The sequence below is a fragment of the Manis pentadactyla genome, chromosome 8 (genome assembly GCF_030020395.1).
Source record: "Manis pentadactyla isolate mManPen7 chromosome 8, mManPen7.hap1, whole genome shotgun sequence".
Taxonomy (NCBI): domain Eukaryota; kingdom Metazoa; phylum Chordata; class Mammalia; order Pholidota; family Manidae; genus Manis; species Manis pentadactyla.
In genome coordinates, this window is record NC_080026.1 from 65,730,569 (window position 1) to 65,752,935 (window position 22,367).

Sequence of the window (22,367 nt, forward strand, 5' to 3'; positions counted from 1 at the left end):
ACCACAAATCTAATGCCTGCAATGGCAATAACTACATACCTATTGATAATCACCCTAAATGTAAATGGACTGAATACACCAAATCACAAAAGACACGGTCACTGAATGAATTAAAAAACAAGACCCATCTATATGCTGCCTACAAGAGACTCACCTCAAACCCAAAGTCATACACAGACTAAAAGTGAAGGGATGGCAAAAGATATTTCATGCAACTAATAGGGAGAAAAAAGCAGGAGTTGCAGTACTTGTATCAGACAAAATAGACTTCAAAACAAAGAAAGTCACAAGAGACAAAGAAGGACATTACATGATGATAAAGGGGTCAATCCAACAAGAAGATACAACCATTCTAAATATCTATGTGCCCAACACAGGAGCATCTACATATGTGAAACAAATACTAACAGAATCAAAAGGGGAAATAGAATGCAATGCATTCATTCTAGGAGACTTCAACACTGAACAACACATTAGAACAGATGGAGCAAACACTTACAGAACTCTAACCCCAAAGCAAAAAAATACACATTCTTCTCAAGCACTCATGGGACATTTTCAAGAATAGATCATATACTAGGCCACAAAAGAGCCTCAGTAAATTCAAAAAGACTGAAATTGTACCAACCAGCTTCTCAGATCAGAAAGGTATGAAACTAGAAATAAATTATGCAAAGAAAACAAAAAATCACACAAATACATGGAAGTTTCACAACATGCTCCTAAATAACCAATGGATCAATGACCAAATAAAAACAGAGATCAAACAATATAGGGAGACAAATGACAACAATAATTCAATAATTCAACACCACAAAATCTGTGGGATGCAGTGAAGGCTGTGCTAAGAGGAAAATATATTGCAATACAGGCCTACCTCAGGAAAGAAGAAAATCCCAAATGAACAGTCTAAACTCACAATTACTGAAACTAGAAAAAGAAGAACAAAGAACAAATGAGGCCCAAAGTCAGTAGAAGGAGGGACATAATGAAGATTAGAGCAGAAATAAAATTGAGAAGAATAAAATAATAGAAAGAATCAATGAAAGCAAGAGGTGGTTCTTCAAGAAAATAAACATAATAGATAAACCCCTAGCGAGACTTTTCTAGAAAAAAAGAGAGTATACACACATAAACAGGATCAGAAATGAGAAAGGAAAAATCACGATGGACACCACATATATACAAAGAATTATTAGAGAATACTATGACAAATTATATGCCAACAAACTGGATAACCTAAAGAAATGGACAACTTTCTAGAAAAATACAACCTTCCAAGACTGACCAAGGAAGAAACAGAAAATCAAAACAGACCAATTACCAGCAAAGAAATTGAAGCGGTAATCAAAAAACTACCCAAGAACAAAACCCCCGGGCCAGATGGATATTCACCGCTGAATTTTATGAGACATACAGAGAAGACATAATACCCATTCTCCTTAAAGTTTTCCAAAAAATAGAAGAGGAGGGAACACTTCCAAACTCATTCTATGAAGCCAGCATCACTCTAATACCAAAACCAGGCAAACACACCACACAAAAAAGAAAATTACAGACCAATATCCCTGATGAACGTAGATGCAAAAATACTCAACAAAATATTGGCAAACCGAATTCAAAAATACATCAAGAGGATCATACAACATGATCAAGTGGGATTCATCTCAGGGGTGCAAGGATGGTACAACATTCGAAAATCCATCAACATCATCCACCACATAAACAAAAAGAAGGACAAAAACCACATGATCATCTCCATAGATGCTGAAAAAGCATTCGACAAAATTCAACATCCTTTCATGATAAAAGCTCTCAACAAAATGGGTATAGAAGGCAAGTACCTCAACATAATAAAGGCCATATATGACGAACCCACAGCCAACATTACACTTAACAGCGAGAAGCTGAAAGCTTTTCCTTTAAGATCGGGAACAAGACAAGGATGCCGACTCTCCCCACTTCTATTCAGCATAGTTCTGGAGGTCTTAGCCAAGGCAATTAGACAATACAAAGAAATAAAAGGCATCCAGATTCAGAAGGAAGAAGTTAAACTGTCCCTATTTGCAGATGACATGATATTGTACATAAAAAACCCTAAAGAATCCATTCCAAAACTACTAGATCTAATATCTGAATTCAGCAAAGTTGCAGGATACAAAATTAATACACAGAAATCTGTTGCATTGTTTAACCCTACACACAAAAGTAAACTGGAAATGGATCAAAGACATGAATGTAAGTCATGAAACCATAAAACTCTTAGAAAACAACATAGGCAAAAATCTCCTGAATATGAGCAACTTCTTCCTGAATGCATCTCCTCAAGCAAGGGAAACAAAAGTATAAATGAACACATGGGACTACATCAAACTAAAAAGTTTCTGTACAGCAAAGGACACCATCAACAGAACAAAAAGGCATCCCACAGTATGGGAGAATATATTTGTAAATGACATATCCAACAAGGGGTTAACATCCAAAATATATAAAGAACTCACATGCCTCAATACCAAAAAAGCAAATAACCAGATTAAAAAATGGGCAGAGGCATAAGAAGAAAATAAATCCTACCATTTGCAACAACATGGATGGAGCTAGAGGGTATTATGCTCAGGGAAATAAGCCAAGCGGAGAAAGACAAGTATCAAATGATTTCACTCATCTGTGGAGTATAAGAACAAAGCAAAAACTGAAGGAACAAAACAGCAGCAGACTCACAGAACCCAAGAATGGACTAACAGTTACCAAAGGGAAAGGGACTGGGGAGGATGGAGGGGAAGGGAGGGATAAGGGTGGGGGGAAGAAAGGGGGCATTATGATCAGCATATATAATGTGGGGTGGGGGGCATGGGGAGGGCTGTACAACACAGAGAAGACAAGTAGTGATTCTATAGCATCTCAGTATGATGATGGACAGTTACTGTAATGGGGTATGTGGGAGGGACTTGGTGATAGGGGGAGTCTAGTAAACATAATGTTCCTCATGTAACTGTAGATTAATGATACCAAAAAAAAAAAAAAAAAAGGGCAGAGATTATGAAGAGACAGTTCTCCAAACAAGAAGTTCAGATGGCCAAGAGACACATGAAAAGATGTTCCACATCACTAATCATCAGGGAAATGCAAATTAAAACCACCATGAGGTATCACCTCACATCACTAAGGATGGCCAGCACTGAAAAGACTAAGAACAACAAATGCTGATGAGGATGTGGAGAAAGGGGAACTCTCCTACACTGCTGGTGGGAATGTAAGCTAGTTCAACCACTGTGGAAAGCAATATGGAGGTTTCTCAAAAAAATTAAAAATAGAAATAGCATTTGACCCGGGAATCCCACACCTTGAAATTTACCCAAGGAATACAACTTCTCAGACTCAAAAATCCATATGCATCCCTATTTACAATTTACAATAGCCAAGATATGGAAGCAACCCAAGTGTCCATCAGTAGATGAATGGATAAAGAAGATGTGGTACATATATACAATGGAATACTATTCAGTCATAAGAAAGAAACAAATCCTACCATTTGCAAAAACATGGATGGAGCTGGAGGACACTATGCTCAGTGAAATAAGCCAGGCGGAGAAAGACAAATGCCAAATGATTTCCCTCATTTGTGGAGTATAACAGTGAAGCAAAACTGAAGGAACAAAATAGCAGCGGAGCCACAGACTCCAAGAAGGGACTAGTGGTTACCAAAGCGGAGGGGTGTGGGAGGGAGGTGGGGATTCAGGGGTATTATGTTTAGTAGACATGGTGTGGGAGGCCACAGGAGAAACAGTGTAGCAGAGAGAAGGCAAACAGTGAATCTGTGGAATCTTACTACACTGATGGACAGTGACTGCATTGGGGTATGGGTGGGGACTTGATAATATGGGTAAATGTAGTAACCACATTGTTTTTTCATGTGAAACCTTCATAAGAGTGTATATCAATAATACCTTAATAAAAAAATTTTTTTAAAAACCCTAAAGAATCTACTCCAAAACTACTAGATCTAATATCTGAATTCAGCAAAGCTGCAGGATACAACATTAATACACAGAAATCTGTTGCATTCCTATATACTAACGATGAACTAGCAGAAAGAGAAATCAGGAAAACCATTCCATTCACAACTGCATCAAAAAGAATAAAATACCTAGGAATAAACCTAACCAAGGAAGTGAAAGACTTATACTCTGAAAACTACAGGACACTCTTAATAGAAATTAAAGAAGATACCAATAAATGGAAATATATCCCGTGCTCATGGATAGGAAGAATTAATATGGTCAAAATGGCCATCCTGACTAAAGCAATCTACAGAGTCAATGCAATCCCTATCAAAATACCAACAGCATTCCTCAATGAACCACAATTTAAAATTCATATGGAACCACAGAAAACCCTGAATAGCCAAAGCAATCCTGAGAAGAATAAAGTTGGGGGAATTACACTCCCCAACTTTAAGCTCTACTACAAAGCCACAGTAATCAAGACAATTTGGTCCTGGCACAAGAACAGAATAGACCAATGGAGAAGACTAGAGAGCCCAGATATAAACCCAACCATATGTGGTCAATTAATACACTACAAAGGAGCTATGGACATACAATGGGGGAAATGATAGCCTCTTCAACAACTGGTGTTGGTAAAACTGGACAGCTACATGCAAGAGAATGAAACTGGATTACTGTTTAACCCCATACACAAAAGTAAACTTGAAATGTATCAAAGACCTGAATATAAGCCATGAAACCATAAAACTCTTAGAAGACAACATAGGCAAAAATCTCCTGAATATAAACATGATAAACTTCTTTCTGAACTTATTTCCTTGAGCAAGGGAAACAAAAGCAAAAATGAACACATGGGACTACATCAAACTAAAAAGCTTCTGTACAGCAAAGGACACCATCAACAGAAAAAAAAGGCATCCTACAGTATGGGAGAATATATTTGTAAATGACATGTCTGACAAGGGGTTAACATCCAAAGTATATAAAGAACTCACATGCCTCAAGACCCAAAAAGCAAAAAACTCTATTAAAAAATGGGTGGAGGATATGAAAAGACAGTTCTGCAAAGAAGAAATTCAGAGGGCCAACAGACACATGAAAAGATGCTCCACATCACTAAGTATCAGGGAAATGCAAATAAAAACCACAATGAGATATCACCTTACAGCAGTTAGAATGGCCACCATAGAAAAGACTAAGAACAACAAATGTGGGCGAGGATGTCGAGAAAGCGAACCCTCCTACACTGCTGGTGGGAATGTAAGCTAGTTCAACCATTGTGGAAAGCAATATGGAGGTTCCTCAAAAAATAAAAATAGAAATACCATTTGACCCAGGAATTCCACTCCTAGAATTTACCCAAAAAATGCAAGTTTTCAGATTCAAAATACTTATGCACCCCTATGTTTATCGCAGCACTACTTACAATAGCCAAGATATGGAAGCAACCTAAGTGTCCATCAGTAGATGAATGGGTAAAGAAGATGTGGTACATATAGACAATGGAATACTATTCAGTTGTAAGAAAGAAACCCTACCATTTGCAACAACATGGATGGAGCTGGAGGATATTATGCTCAGTGAAATAAGCCAGGCGGAGAGAGACAAGTGCCAAATGATTTCCCTTATTTGTGGAGGATAACAATGAAGCAAAACTGAAGGAACAAAACAGCAGCAGACTCACAGACTCCAAGTCGGGAGGGAGGCAGAAAGGGGATTGAGGGGTATTATGTTTAGTACACATGGTGTGGGGGGGTCACAGGGAAGACAGTGTAGCACAGAGAAGGCAAATAGTGAATCTGTGGCATCTTAATACACTGATGGACAGTGACTGCAATGGAGTATGGGGGGGACTCAATATGGGTGAATGTAGTAATCACATTGTTTTTTTCATGTGAAACCTTCGTAAGAGTGTACATCAATAACACCTTAATAAAAAAAATGGCAAGAAAAAAAAAAGAAAGAAATATAGTCATGTAACCACCGAAACCACAATTAAGATAACCATTTTCTTTATCCCAAAAAGTTCTTTCTCACCTCTTTAAAAACAACTCCCTCCCCACCCACCCCAGTCCCTGGCATCACTGATTTGTTTTCTGACCCTGCAGTTTTGTCTTTTCTAGAAAATCACATAAATGGAAACATACAATATGTAGCCTTTTCTATATAGCTTCTTTTAAGTATGCTTTGAAATAAATCTGTGATGCTGTTGCCTATCAGCATGTTCCTTTTCTTGACGATTAGTATTCCACCACAGGAATGTACCAAAATTTGTTAATCCATTTACCAATTGATGGACTTTTGAGCTGTTTACAATTTATGTCTATTATGCATAAAGCTACTATGAATATTCACATCCAGGTGTTTGTGTGGGCATGTTTGCATATCTCTTCTGTAAATACTTAGCAGAAGGACTCTTCATTTCATAAAAAGTATATGCTCAACTTTTCAGTCAACTGGCAACCTGCTTCTTTTCAAAATGTTGATAATGACTTATTTGCCATTCTTTTATCTTCTTTGTGGAAGTGTCTATTCAAATCTTTTGTCCATTTTTTAAAATTGGTTGGTTTGTTTTGAGTCATGCAAGTGCTTTATACATTCTTCACACAAATTCTTTATCAGAACTGTGTTGCTAGTTTGTGAATTGTTTTTTCATTTTCTTAAGTGTTTCCTAAATAGGAAGTTTTAAATTTTTAGGAAGCCCAATTTATCATTTTTTAAAATGATTTATGCTTTTGTGTCCTAAGAAATCTTTGCTCAATCCAAGTTTACAATGATCTTCTAAAACATTTTCTTTTGACAGTTTTATCCTTTTAACTTTTACATTTAGGTCTATGATCCACTTCAAGGTAATTTGGTATATGGCATGAAGTGTCAAGATTCTCTTTTTGGCAAATGGATGCCCGATTTCTCCTGTACCATTTGTTTTTTCTCTACTGAATTAACAGTACTTTGACATCCAAATCATCATACATGTGTGTGTTCATTCCTCTCTATTCTGTTCCACTGATATGCACATATATGTCCTTTGCCAGGACCACACTGTGTCCATTACTCTAGCTTTACAGCAAGGCCAGAAATCAGGTAGTAAATCCTCTTTGTTCTTTCTCAAAAATGTTTTTGCTCTACTAGGTCCTCTGTATTTTCACATAAATATTAGAGTCAGCTTATCAATTTCTAAAAAGTTTGCTCTTTGATTTGGATTGAATTGAAATTATAAATCAATTTTAGGATAACTGAAATCTTACTACTGAGTCTTCTGATTCACAAACAGGTTACACATCTCAATTTACCTAGGTCTTTGTTAATTTCTTTTGGCAACGTTTTTCTAATTTTCAGTGTATAGGTCTTATGTAAATTTTGTAAAGCTTAGTCCAAAAACTTCATGTTTTTTATGCTATTTTAAATACTATTAAAAAAAATTTTAATTCCTAATTGTTCGCTAACAGTCTACATAAATTCAATGATTTTTGGATAATGACCTTATATTCTGCAACCCTGATAAACTCAATAATATTGGTTGTTACAGCTTTATGGTTTAATACTTGAGATTTTCTACACAATCATGTTAACTGCATATAAAGGTGGTTTTACTTTTTACCTGAATAACTGAACTGAATAATCCAACTATTTAATTCAATGAATTTTCAAATTATAGATCAATGTATTTAAACACATGTAATTAAACAATTAAAAATCTGGATATCGGGGATTTATTATAAGAGTCCCTTTGACTCCTAAATTAGAATTATTTTTATATATAGCCTTTTTAGAACTACTTACAACTACCTTTAAAATTACTTTTATGACCTGTGTTTTGGATAAAATAGTATTATACTAAGGGAAGTGTCCTATGGAGAAACTTCCCTTTCATTTCAGAATCTGAAGCAGTTATAATTTCCCCAACCAGATGCAAGTAATCTTATACCTGATTCCTCTTCAGCTTGGCTGTTAAAAGCACATTTGTGAGCTAACTTTAGCACTCCCATTGTACTTCATGATCACATTTTCTTTCCTAACCTTGCCTGTGCCTCTGTTTTCCTTGTTTTATATTTCTTACTTTTAATTCCATCTTGCATTACTGCAGTCATCTTTCTAAAAAAAGAAAAAAAATGTGTGTAGCAATGTTCCCTAATCTATAATGCTGTCTACCATCATGAGGACACATTCTGTATCAATAAGCCATTCACGTTTATATGCCATTTTATCTTACCAATAAAGGTAGTCCAGATCCACTACCAGAACTTTGTGACTGGTCAATAAGGTCTTTTAATGATTCTCCAACTGGAATAAATGCTTCATCCTGTTCCAAATCACGATTGTAACGACGTCTGCTTGAAATGCTCTTGCAATAATGTCTTTTAAAAAAGCAGAAAAGAATCTACATTAAAATTTTAAAATTATAGAATTCGAAGGTAAGAAAAATCTTGAGGCTGTCAACACCATTATGCTTCCCTCAGATAGGACCATATCCAAATCTGTCTTACCACAGTACTAACATACCCTGTTTAAAATCCTATCCAGAAATGGAGTTTATGAGATAGAGTTCTATGTACCATATTAAAATGGAAAAATGGCCATGTGCACAGTCAAGTGAAAAAAATTTGTATGATTAAAAAACAGCAAGCTATGTGTAATCTTAGCTTAAAAACTTTAAAAAATTACATCTATCTACATATGTCTAAAAAGATCAGAAAGGATATACAGCAAGTTGTAAATAATAGTTCTATCTGGGGATACAGGAATATTCACTTTCTACTTTACATAAATATTTTCATTTGAATTCATAAGTATGTATTTTTGTATCAAAATGAATGATACATATAGTTCCATTTTAAGAAAAGGGAAAAGGAGTTACAGAAATCAAATTCTCTTAACTATGAAATATTTCAAACATATAGGAAGGTAGAGATTAATGGGCATCCATGTGTAGACCATTTAAATTTAACATATTATGTGATATTTATATTAAAAATTTTTTAAATAAACATTAGAAATATCTAAAGTTCCAGCTATTTTCCTGATAATTCCATTTCCCTCCTTTACTCCTAAGAGACAAACACTATCCTGAAGGTGGTTATTTCCTTCCTCTTTATGTATTTATACTTTTGCCATAAATGTATCTATTCATAAAAAACACTGTTTCTCTGGATACAAATTTACATAAATGGCATATTTTACACCTTGCTTTAAAAAAAACCCCTCTTTCTGTTTTATGTATTTATCCACACTGAAACATGTTAAAAAACAATAGATCATTTTTATTGATGATGAGTGTGTCATGCATTGTTCTATGACTCACTTGTCTTAAGAAACTCCTAAGAGGGAAGTACTGTTGTTCCTATTTTACAAATGAGGAAACTATGGCCTAAGGGATCCTCATTTGTCTCAAGTCAGATGGCTAGCCAAGTGGTAAAGCAGGGTTGCTAATAAACCCAGAGGTATGGGTCTAGAATCCATGGTCTTAGTCACCACAGTTCTGTCAAGGAAATAATTTAAGTGATACCTTGTATTCCTGTTATAAATATACCACAATTTACTCTGACAGCCATATCTGAATTGTTTCCAAAAGTTTGTTAATATAATTAAGTGTTGCAAGAAACATTTTTGTGCCTATCTCTAACCTAGACATAAAATAATTTCTTGAAGATATTTCAATTTTACTGGTATCACCAAATTGCTCTCCAAAGTGGAATAATTTATACTTTGGCCAAACATGTAATATTCACAATGGGCACTTCTTCACATTCTAATGCAGACTTGGAGCTGTCATATTTATAGACTTTTAGCAAACCTGATGGGTATGAAATAGTGGCTTGTTTTCATTTGTTTCCCCCTGATTAGTAGGGAGGCTGAGTTTTCCTTTTCACAGCTCAGTTTTTTCTGTGAACTGCCTATTCATGCTTTTTTTTCCCTATTCTATGAACTGCCTATTTATGTAATTCAACTGGGGGAGAGTTAATCTTTTTTTCCTACTGATTCAGAGGAGTTCTTTATATATAATCTGAACACTAAACCTTTGATAATTATGTTACAACAGTCTTTTCTGTCAGTGCCATGTCATTCCATTTATGGTGTTTTATGTCAGTTCTTAATTTTAATGGTGTAAAATTATCAATCTTCTTTTTTCCCTTTCTGACACATGCTTCTGTGTCTTGTTCAAGACAACATTTGCAACTCTAATGCCCTAAACACATTTTTAAAGGTTTTAAAATTTTGATTCTTTCACTTAGTCCTTTAACCCTTTTGAAATTTATAGTAAAGGACAGAAATGAGGGAAATACATCAAGTGAGATTTATTTTCCATATGAATAGCCCAGTATACTTAATACTTTTTGTAATCTTACTTTATAAACTTTATGTGGGTAATTGACTTAAACAGCTTAAAATTCAACAGGTGCATAAGAAAGAAACAAATCCTACCATTTGCAACATCATGATGGATGGAGCTGGAGGATATTATGCTCAGTGAAATAAACCAGGCGGAGAAAGACAAGTGCCAAATGATTTCCCTCATTTGTGGAGTATAACAACTAAGCAAAACTGAAGGAACAAAACAGCAGCAGACTCACAGACTCCAAGAAGGGACTAGTGGTTACCAAAGGGGAGGGGTGGGGAAAGGCGTGTAGGGTAGGAAGGAGGGGGAAGGGGATTGAGGGGTATTATGATTAGTATACATGGTGTGGGGGGATCATGGGGAAGACAGTATAGCACAGAGAAGGCAAACAGTGAATCTGTGGCATCTTACTGCACTGATGGACAGTGACTGTAATGGGGTATGGGTGGGGACTTGGTAATACGGGTGAATGTAGTAACCACATTGTTTTTCATGTGAAACATTCATAAGAGTGTATACTAATAATACCTTAATAAAAATAAAATTCAACAGGTGCAAAAGGGCATACAATGAAAAGCTTCCTCCTACTCCTATCCCTAAGTCATCAAGTTCACTTCTCTAGAAGAAAACTGAAACTGTTTTCCAGTGTCTTAGGTAATCTTCTGGAGACTGTTCATGAATATTCAAACGAAAACATACACATTGGTGTTCATTCCCTTTGCTGTTTTTATTCCTAGAACTGGTAACATACTGTACATGCTGTTCTGTACCTTACTTATTCACTTAGTGATGTGTCTGAGTGATCATTCTACAGCATTACATAAACACCTCCTTCTTCTTTAATGGCTAAATAGTATTACATTGTATGGCTGTCAACCATTCCTCTACCAGTAACATTTAGATTGTTTCTAGTCTGATTTCATAAAGGTTGAAATGGACCGTTTTATGGTTTCTCTGTCTTACAAATAAGTAGGTCAAAACTGAATCTGGAATGTTGATGGAATGCTCTACTGACCTCCTTGAAGGCTATCCCAGTTACCATCCCACCACCATTTTATGAGACGGCCCATTTCCCTACACTCTCATTCACACCCTTGCTCATAACTTGCAGAACTTCATTTCTAATTATATCAATATTCACCCATTTTTAAAAGTCATAAAGCTCTTCATGGGTCAGTAACAAAACAGCAACCTATCTCCTCTTCTCCCCCCACCCACTTCTTTCTTTTTCTAAGAGGCAAACATTCCCAAACAGATCAGTTTCTACGTTGATATGTTTAATTTTACCTCATTGTTTCTAAATAACATTCTTATATTGACATTTTTGGTTTTCCAGTCTTAGGCTTTAACTATTGACTTCACACTGTGATAAGGATTTCACTCATCATTTAACACCCCCTCCCCTTCCCCAAACAGAAATACTTCTATCCTCACATCCTCCTAACAGTTATAACATTTGTTTAGATCAGTATTCAAAGTTTGTATTATTATAACTATGTAAGCGCTAGCCACAAACAGATATCATGCATACCATGATTTTTTTCCCCTATAAACCCTTCTGCCCCCCAAGAGCATAGTGAAAGACCCATTACTTCTGGGTAAAGAGCAGAAGCAAATCTCCCTGCCTCAGGGGAATGTGTAGGAAACATTTCCGTTGCACCTACCAGGCAAAGATCCACTGATACTGAGACAAGGTGGAAACTCTCAAAAAGCATCATCCTTAAGGTCCAGCAACACAGGAGACTGCCCAAGTACAACAGACACCCTCTACTTCACCTTCAACCCATTCCACACTATGATTAATGTGCAACAGCCGACTATCTTTGAGGAAGAGCAAAAGACTGGAGAGTGACCCTTGTGTGGTACAAGCATGCAGTGAAAGCTGAAAGCTGGGGGGTTAGCAGGCACAGAGAAAAATCCTTTCCACAACCAAACCCCCACTCTAGGCATGTCACATCAATCATCAACAAATGAATTTGAAATCTTTGCACCAGCCCAGACTCAAACACTAAACAAAGCCCAAGCACAACTCAACTGCTGACTAGACTGACTCACACCCCCACACTAGTAGCCTAAAAGAAGAAAAAACATGTGCATTTTTAGATGTGTATATTTATTTTCTCTCTGTTTTTCTAAATATGATGTACAGCACTCAATCAAAAGTTGTAAGACAAAGAGCCCTGTGCCAAGGGGTCAGGCACTCAACAGAATCAGTCTGAGAGAGATGACTCATATGTTGGAATTATCAGACAGGTACTTTAAAATAACTATGATTAAAAGGATCTAGAGGAAAGGGTGGGCAACATGAATAAAGAGGATATGTACATGAGATCAAGGTAAATCTCCCTGTCAGAGAAATGCAGTTAAATGGAAATGCTATAAATGTAAAATATGATGACAGAGATGAAAAATTCCTCTGATAGGCTCCAGCAGACTGAACACAGTTGAGTGAACTAGAGGACAGGTGAACAGAAACAGACAGAAACAGAAAGAAAAGTCATCAGAAAGAAATGAAACAATGTAAATGAGATACATAAAAAGACTAGCCTTACTATCTAAAAGATACATCCCTCTTTAACAGTAATATTACCGCTTTATCGCTTGCTATAGAGAGCATGTTGTTTTTTGTTAAAAAAAAGAGAGCTAAATATGAATGAAAACCCCAAATTACTTATCTTGTAATCTGATCAATAACAGGTCTTCAAATAAGTAAAACTAGTACATGAAATTCAAAAGCAAAATAAATAGGCAGTCATCAACTTCTCTACAATATTTAGTTAAAATCACAAAAAAAGTCTAAATGAGTCTAATTGTGTGTATCATGAACTGTTCTACTGGTCCACTCAGTTGAGTATACATAGCTTGATTCTGAGGTAAGTGTTCTTTTCAGTTCATCTTAAAAGACACTGCTGGAAAAATCATGATGGACCCACAGAAATACAAAGAATTATTAGAGAATACTATGAAAATCTCTATGCTAACAAGCTGGAAAACCTAGAAGAAATGGACAACTTTCTAGAAAAATACAACCTTCCAAGACTGACCAAGGAAGAAACAGAAAATCAAAACAGACCAATTACCAGCAAAGAAATTGAAGCGGTAATCAAAAAACTACCCAAGAACAAAACCCCCGGGCCAGATGGATATTCACCGCTGAATTTTATGAGACATACAGAGAAGACATAATACCCATTCTCCTTAAAGTTTTCCAAAAAATAGAAGAGGAGGGAACACTTCCAAACTCATTCTATGAAGCCAGCATCACTCTAATACCAAAACCAGGCAAACACACCACACAAAAAAGAAAATTACAGACCAATATCCCTGATGAACGTAGATGCAAAAATACTCAACAAAATATTGGCAAACCGAATTCAAAAATACATCAAGAGGATCATACAACATGATCAAGTGGGATTCATCTCAGGGGTGCAAGGATGGTACAACATTCGAAAATCCATCAACATCATCCACCACATAAACAAAAAGAAGGACAAAAACCACATGAACATCTCCATAGATGCTGAAAAAGCATTCGACAAAATTCAACATCCTTTCATGATAAAAGCTCTCAACAAAATGGGTATAGAAGGCAAGTACCTCAACATAATAAAGGCCATATATGACGAACCCACAGCCAACATTACACTTAACAGCGAGAAGCTGAAAGCTTTCACCTAAGATGGGGAACAAGACAGGGATACCCACTCTCCCCACTGCTATTCAACATAGTACTGGAGGTCCTAGCCATGGCAGTCAGACAAAACAAAGAAATACAAGGCACCCAGATTGGTAAAGAAGTCAAACTGTCACTATTTGCAGATGATATGATATTGTACATAAAAAACCCTAAAGAATCCACTCCAAAAACTACAACTAAAATCTGAATTCAGCAAAGCTGCAGGATGCAAAATTAATACACAGAAATCTGTGGCTTTCCTATACACTAATGATGAACTAGCAGAAAGAGAAATCAGGAAAACCATTCCATTCACAATTGCATCAAAAAGAATAAAATACCTAGGAATAAACCTAACCAAGGAAGTGAAAGACCTATACCCTGAAAACTATAAGACACTCTTAAGAGAAATCAAAGAGGACACTAACAAATGGAAACTCATCCCATGCTCTTGGCTTGGAAGAATTAATATTGTCAAAATGGCCATCCTGCCTAAAGCAATCTACAGATTCAATGCAATCCCTATGAAAATACCAATAGCATTCTTCAACGAACTGGAACAAATAGTTCTAAAATTCATATGGAACCACAAAGACCCTGAATAAGCCAAAGCAATCCTGAGAAGGAAAAATAAAGCAGGGGGATCTCGCTTCCCAACTTCTACTACAAAGCACAGTAATCAAGACAATTTGGTACTGGCACAAGAACAGATCCACAGACCAGTGGAACAGATAGAGAGTCCAGACATTAACCCAAACATATATGATCAATTAATATACGATAAAGGAGCCATGGACATACAATGGGGAAATGACAGCTTCTTCAACAGCTGGTGTTGGCAAAACTGGACAGCTACATGGAAGAGAATGAAACTGATCACTGTCTAACCCCATATACAAAAGTAAATTCTAAATGGATCAAAGACCTGAATGTAAGTTATGAAACTTACATTCTCTTAGAAAAAAATATAGGCAAAAATCTCTTGGACATAAACATGAGCATCTTCACCATGAACACATCTCCCTGGGCAAGGGAAACAAAAGCAAAAATGAACAAGTAGAACTATATCAAGCTGAAAAGGTTCTGTACAGCCAAGGACACCACCAATAGAACAAAAAGGCATCCTACAGTATAGGAGAATATATTCATACATAAATGACATATCTGATAAGGGGTTGACATCCAAAATATATAAAGAACTGATGCACCACAACAAACAAAAAGCAAATAATCCAATTAAAAAATGGGCACAGTGTCTGAAAAGACACTTATCCAAAGAAATTCAGATGGCCAACAGACACAGGAAAAGATGCTCCACATCGCTAATCATCAGAGAAATGCAAATTAAAACCACAATGAGGTATCACCTCATACCAGTTAGGATGGCTGACATCCAAAAGACAAACAACAAATGTTGGCAAGGGTGTGGAGAAAGGCGAACCCTCCTACACTGCTGGTGGGAATGTAAATTAGTTCAACAATTGTGGAAAGCAGTATGGAGGTTCCTCAAAAACTAAAAATAGAAATACCATTTGACCCAGAAATTCCACTCCTAGGAATTTACCCTAATAATGCAGCAGCCCAGTTTGAAAAAGACATATGCACCTGTATGTTTATCGCAGCACTATTTACAATAGCCAAGAAATGAAAGCAACCTAAGTGTCCATCAGTAGATGAATGGATAAAGAAGATGTACTACATACACACATGGAATATTATTCAGCCATAAGAAGAAAACAAATCCTACCATTTGCAACAACATGGATGGAGCTAGAGGGTATTATGCTTAATGAAACAAGCCAGGTGGGAAAGGACAAGTATTAAATGATTTCACTCATCTGTGGAGTATAAGAATAAAGCAAAAACTGAAGGAACAAAATAGCAGCAGACTTACAGAACCCAAGAATGGACTAACAGTTACCAAAGGGAAAGGGATTGGGGAGGATGGATGGGAAGGGAGGGATAAGGGGAAAAAAAGGGGCACTACGATTAGTAGACATAATGTAGGGGGCAGGCATGGGGAGGGCTGTACAACACAGAGAAGACAAGTAGTGATTCTATAGCATCTTACTATGCTGATGGACAATGACTGCAATGGAGTATGTTGGGAGGACTTGATGATGGGGGGAGTCTAGTAAACATAATGTTGCTCATGTTATTGTACATTAATGATACCAAAAAAAAAAAAAAAAAAAGACACTGCTAATTTGCATCAGGGAGGGTTACCCTGATCTCCATGTTCAGTGCTCTTAATTTTTTTTGCAAAACTTATTTCCACCTGGCACAATTTCCATTCTACTTGAAGAATGTCCACCTTTAGTGTTTCTTATGGTGCAAATCTGCTAGTGATCAATTCTTTTAAGTTTCTGTACATCTGAAAGTTTATTTCATCTTCATTTTTGAAGAAACATTTTCTCTGAGTAAAGAACTCTAGACTCATTGCTTTTTTTCTTTGAATACTTTAAAGACGTAGTTCTGCTGCACTCTTGCTTGCACTGTTTCCCATGAAGTCTGCTATCATCCTTATCTGTCTTCCTCTGTACATAATCTGCCTTTATCCCTTTGGCTGCATTTAGTATTTTTCTCTTTATTAATCGTTTATAGTAATTTGATAATGATGTGCCTTAGTTTAACTTTTTTTATTTCTCATGTGTTTTGGGCTGAGTTTTTTGGATGTATGGGTTTACAGTTTTCATTAAATTTGGAAAAAACTTTGACCATTAAAATATTTTATTCTGTCCTATCCTCTTCTCTGGGATCTCCCATTACATATTTGCTTGAAGTCCCACAATTCACAGGGGCTAATTGATTTTTTAAGTTCTTTTTCCATTTTGTTTAGTTTCTATTGCTATATCTTCATGTTGGTTCACAGTGTCCAAGCTGCCATTAATCTCACCTAGTGTATATTTCATCTCAGATATTAGATTTTGTTTCCTGAAGTTTGAGTTTTTTTATATCTTCCATGTCTCTATTTAATTTATGAACATATAAAATACAGTTACAACTGTTTTAATGGGCTTGTCTGCTAATTCTAAAATCTCCATTAGTACTGGTTTGGTGGTTTTGATTCCTCATTATTGGTTGTATTTTCCTAATTTTTGCATACCTGGTAACTGCTGACTGGATGGCAGATACTGTGAATTTCACTTCATTAGGTCCTGGGAATTTTTGCATTCCTAGTAACTTTCTTGAGATTTGTTCTAGGATGCAACTATCTAGAAACAACACAATCCTTTTGGGTCTTGCTTTTGGGGTGGTGCCAAAGCCATGTTTAGTCTAGGGCTAATTATTTCCTAATACTGAGGGCAAGGCTTTGAGTACTCTAAACAAAACCCATCAATTATAAGCTTTTCACGTTTCACAGCTGACACTATTCCTAGCCTTGTGTGAGTACTGGATACTGCTTCCTCCAATCTTTTCAGGCATCTGCATGCCAATCAAGATTCAGCTGAATACTTGGGACCCTTCTGTGGATGCCCAGAGTTCTTTCTCTGTGATGTGTCCTTCACTGCCTGATTGGTATGGTTAGTATATGAATGGGGCTTACTGATTATAGGCTTCACTGTAAGATAATGTACTTGGGGCACTTCACTGGGCCTGCTGAGGTCAGGATGCTTAAGTCTTCTCTTCATTGGATGAATTTCTCTAAGAAGAATCTTCCTATCTATTGTCTGGAGGGAACAAACTTGGCTGACAGGATTCTGGGAGTGTTGAGGGGCCCACCAATCAGTATGTAAATTCTTACTTTTCCTCCCTGTTTTCACTACAATAATATATTACCCTTAATGGATTCTATAGCTGAGAATCTTACTTTTGCTCTTCCAGAGAATACACCTCTACCTTTCTGTTAGGGAGATGGTGGGAAAGTGATCATTCAGAGTAGGAGTAGTGATCTCATTTTCCATGGTACATGGCATCCAAAATGGCCTGCAAAGATCCTCACCTCCTAGTATGTGTGTGTGTGTGTTGAGTTCCCTTCCACAGGGCATCAGGGCTGACCTGTATGACCAGCAGAACATGGCAGACATGAAGGTGCAACTTCTGAATCTATGAACAGCATCGTGGCTTCCACTTTGGTCCCTTGGATTGCTTGCTCTGAGGGCAAACCAGGCTTCATGTTGTGAGGATTTGAACAGCTCTGTAGGCACATCAGAGGAACCTGCCAACTTGTGAGCACTGAAAGTGAGCTACCTTGAAAGGTGATCTATCAGCTCCAGTCAAGACTTCAGGAAAGGACAACCTCTGATGATAACTGACTGGATGTCAGGAGGGATCCTGAGCCACCCAATCAAGTCACTCCTGAATCCTGACCCACAGAAACAGTGAGAAATAATTGCTAAGTTTGGGAGTGATTTCTTAAATGCACTATTACATAACTAATAGAGCATCTGACTTCCTAAAAATAGACTTTCAAGCAATCCTCTTCATTTTACTGCCACTTTCAACTTTGTCCAGAGGTGCTGCCAACCTCTGAGCCTCTCAAGGAATTTTATAGTGTAAACTGGTTGCTTTGGGGCTTTAGGTGTCAGGTTTTTAGGTCTGCAAAGTCACTTACTACTCATCCAAGTCTCACAGGTTCTGTTTTTTTGTTGTTATCTCCTGTTCTCCTTGTCCTAGTTGGACATAGAAGTTAAAAATTCTTTACTGCTGTTTTAGTGGGGGCAGCAGAAGTAAATAAGTATGCTCATCTGCCTCTTTATACAAAAGACCCATTACCAAACATTTGAATCTTTGCCAATAGATGAAAAACAGCATCTTGGGAGGATTTTAATTTATATTTTCTGTATTATAAGTATTCTTCAGTCATCTTTTTATTTTTAAGAGCTATATGTATTTCCTTTTAGATAAATTGTATGTTCATTTATTCTGGCTTATTTTGCCACTGAACTGCCATTTTTTTTCTTATTGACTAAAACTCTCTGTATTTAATAAATCAGCTCTTTTAATATGAGCTGCTATTTTTCACTGTCTTCTTCTGTTATTGTGGTTCCTGACACCATAGTAAAGTTTTATTTTTATGTAGCTGACCCATAAATCTTTCCTTTTTTTTTTTTAAGGTTTTTTGTTTTTTTGTGCAAAAAGCCTCTACATTTTGTGTCAGACTCAAAAAGTCAGAACAGTCTTCCACACTATGGGATTATTTTTAAAAATTATTTCATGGTTTGTTCTAGTTCTTTAATAATTTCATTTTATATATACCTAGCTCCAATCTGGTTAAAATTTATTTCAGTGTAGGGGATCAATTCAACTTCATTTTGTCCCAAATAGCTAACCATTCCCAAATCTATTTATCAGATGAATCCATCTTTTTTTCTCAGTAATCTGAAATGTTACCTCTATCATATACTGAATTTTTTTACATACTTGGGTCTATTTATGGGTCTAGTAACCTGTTCCATTGAGCTATTCACATGCAATAAGAAATGTTTTATTACTGAAGTTGATGCTCTCCTATTACTCTTTGGTAAGTGTCTTGATATCATGACTAAATGCAAACAATTCTGAAGCCCCAAATCTAAAGAATGATAATATAGCTGGCTTCTTGGGACAAGTAACATTCAGATACAAGAAAGTTTAATATTCCATAAATAAGAAAATCTCAAGTACTTCTGAAGAAAACAAGATGTATAAGGCATCTAATTAACTGACTGGTAGTAAGGTCCTCTTTTCCCGTAAGAAAATTATAATCTAGTTAATTAAAGGAGCTATAGCCAGAGAATACTGTTCATGGTTTCTGAATTGCACTCTGCTCACTGACTTACAAGGCTTTACACCCAAAATCCAACAAAATATTTTACACCCAAATAATTATCTTCTTACTTGTAACAAAAGCAGCTGGAGAAGACGATCATAGCAATTATGCACACAGCCATAGAAATGAGCACAACCAGCCATCGAATGCTGCCATCGAAAAATGGACCTGACAGTGGAAGTAACAACAAAGTAAACATGTTATCTTTCTATCACATCTTAAAAGAAAAATATAATTTGAAGTATTAAATTCTAGAAAGCTTGCTTATTGTTAAAATCAGAGAAAATATTTTACAGAGAATCACGGTCACACTCTTCTCCATTAACCCACCTATAACAACAGGGGGCAGTGTAGGCTGTAAATACTGATTACATAAATTGGTCCGACAACATTCAATCGTTCGGCGTAGCTGGGCTTTTGGTGAATCCTAGAGGAGACAGTAATGATAAAATTATAAATGGTTTGATATACTAATTTGATAATAAAAATTTTAAATATTCATAAAATGCAATTTCTAATTCAGTGAGTGAAAAGAACCTGCAGAAGTTATTGAAAAAAATAGAGTATGTGGTAAAAAATGTTCTCTTGTAAGGAGAACAAATGTATATGGATGGTGTGCCAGAACACCAGACTATAACTTAATTACAGATAAACAAAAATTTTAAAATATTTTTTTACCCAAACTTTGGCTTATCTTAAGATGTTGCTATTCATGTGTTTTTTAATTTAAAAAAGTAATTGAAGTCATGAGATATTCTGCTTACAAACTATTGTATTCCAATGATAAACCAGTAGAGAATATGATTTCCTACTAGTGCTGAGACTTAGACGATGATACTTAAGATCAGACTAATGAGTGGAGATTGTCCTAACTCTAAAGAAAAGATAGGCTAGGAGAGGTAGTTATGTAGGGAGAAAATACTCTAGATTCTGCATCTAAAATGCTGAAACTAATGAGGTATTTGTGGTGAGGATAAAGGCAAAATATAGAAACAATATTCTTGAGTTTTTAGAGCCTACCAACCAGATATGAGACATATCTCTAATAAATAAAAAAATGAGCACAGAGAAAGACTGTAGTCATAGGAAAAAATATTAACAGTTACTTGATTACCAGTACAATATATGACAAGTTCTTAATTTGAACACTGACATTTCAGCAGTGCCTGGAGAACTGCCATTCTGGATCAAAAGAGTAACAAAAAGGAATTGTTTGTCATTATAAAAGTAGCAAGAATAGAAGCAGAAACTGAGTGTGTTATTTCTAGGCCAAAAAAGGAAAAACCTCAGCATCGGGTATTACTTTAAAAAGGTGAATACTGAGTCATGACTTGAGATTCTATCACAGAAAATAAGTCAAGAGTATTTGGAAATTCCAAAAGCATAAGTTCCTCATTTTAACTAATTTTAAATACTTTTAAATGATCATAAAGAGAAAGAGAAAAAAGATGTTAGAGTGACACAGGTGACTCTGAAATAATCCCAGATACAGAGAAAAGTTACATAAAGGATGGAATGACAAATCTGTAAATAAAGATGAATTCAAGAAGTGCAAAGCCTCCAAGAATAGTTCGCCTCCAAGAATAGTTCCAGGAAATGTAAAGTTCAAAGTGAGCTTCAGCCTTGAAGAAAAGAAAATGTAAAGAAAAACCAAGGAGGGGTTTCTTTGGCAGTGCTAGAAGACCAAGCAACAGGTGCACTGCTAACAAAACGTAGGTAACAGAGGACAAAGAAAATGTACAATCCTTCAATTCCTGTTTTGTTTCAGTCTTCTCTATCAAGGATGACTACAAGAATCAAGGTGGACCAAACACCAGTGAGAACTGATATCCCAATGTATGAAAAGATCCTACAATGTTTCTGTATGAGTGCCTTTCTTGTAACCCAGGTTAACTATATACCAGGAAGATGAGAGCACCTGTGAGGGCAGACAGCATGTGATGTTAAAATTTTAGAAACAAGGAGTGTTGGAAACTAGTAGCTAAGTGTACTATTACTTTTCTTTAAAAGGTAAAGAAAGCAGACTTTGCCAACAGCAGATTGGAGGCAACAAAGTATTAAAGAAAAAAATAAGGACTTTGGAATATAATAGTTCAAAATCCTAGGTTTGCCACTTAACTAGCTTTGTGACCCTGAGCAATGTGCTTTAGTTTCCTTCCTGCTGTAAAATAGAGTATAGAAAATACCTGCCTGATAGGGTAACAGGGAGAAAATGAGGTGGAATATACCATGTATTAGAATATCAAATGCAAACAGTAAATATTCAATGAACCAATCCTTCTTCCTCTTGTGAACATGACATGAAACCTAGCTGAGATTCTAGAACAAGCCAAAAAATGCTTGTAACCCCCTACAAGTCTCAGTGTGACATCACCACCAATAGCATCACTCATCCTGCACCTTTCTTACACAGGTTAACTGTATATCTGCGTAGGCAGAAGGTGTGTCTAGACCATGCAGCCAGGTGCCACCACCTTCCTGAGTTCTCACACCCCACTCCTATCCTCTGCCCAAGTCCATTTTTGTCTCCAGATTTATGTGGGCAAGAGAAATTCTTGTGGGGAAAACACTCAGCATTCATGAAACAGATTC

General features: G+C 36.2%; 1 protein-coding gene across 3 annotated transcripts in view; it reads right to left on the reverse strand.

The window, feature by feature from the left end:
• BMPR1A (bone morphogenetic protein receptor type 1A) overlaps window positions 1-22,367 on the reverse strand; it is a 178,589-nt gene that overhangs the window by 13,426 nt on the left and 142,796 nt on the right. For all 3 annotated transcript variants that reach the window (XM_036926539.2, XM_057505841.1, XM_057505840.1), the window contains 3 exons: window positions 20,106-20,202; window positions 19,844-19,943; window positions 8,221-8,365 (listed from right to left, as the gene is read on the reverse strand). In XM_036926539.2, coding sequence (XP_036782434.2) covers window positions 8,221-8,365; window positions 19,844-19,943; window positions 20,106-20,202 — 342 coding nt within the window. The remainder of the gene's footprint in view (window positions 1-8,220; window positions 8,366-19,843; window positions 19,944-20,105; window positions 20,203-22,367) is intronic.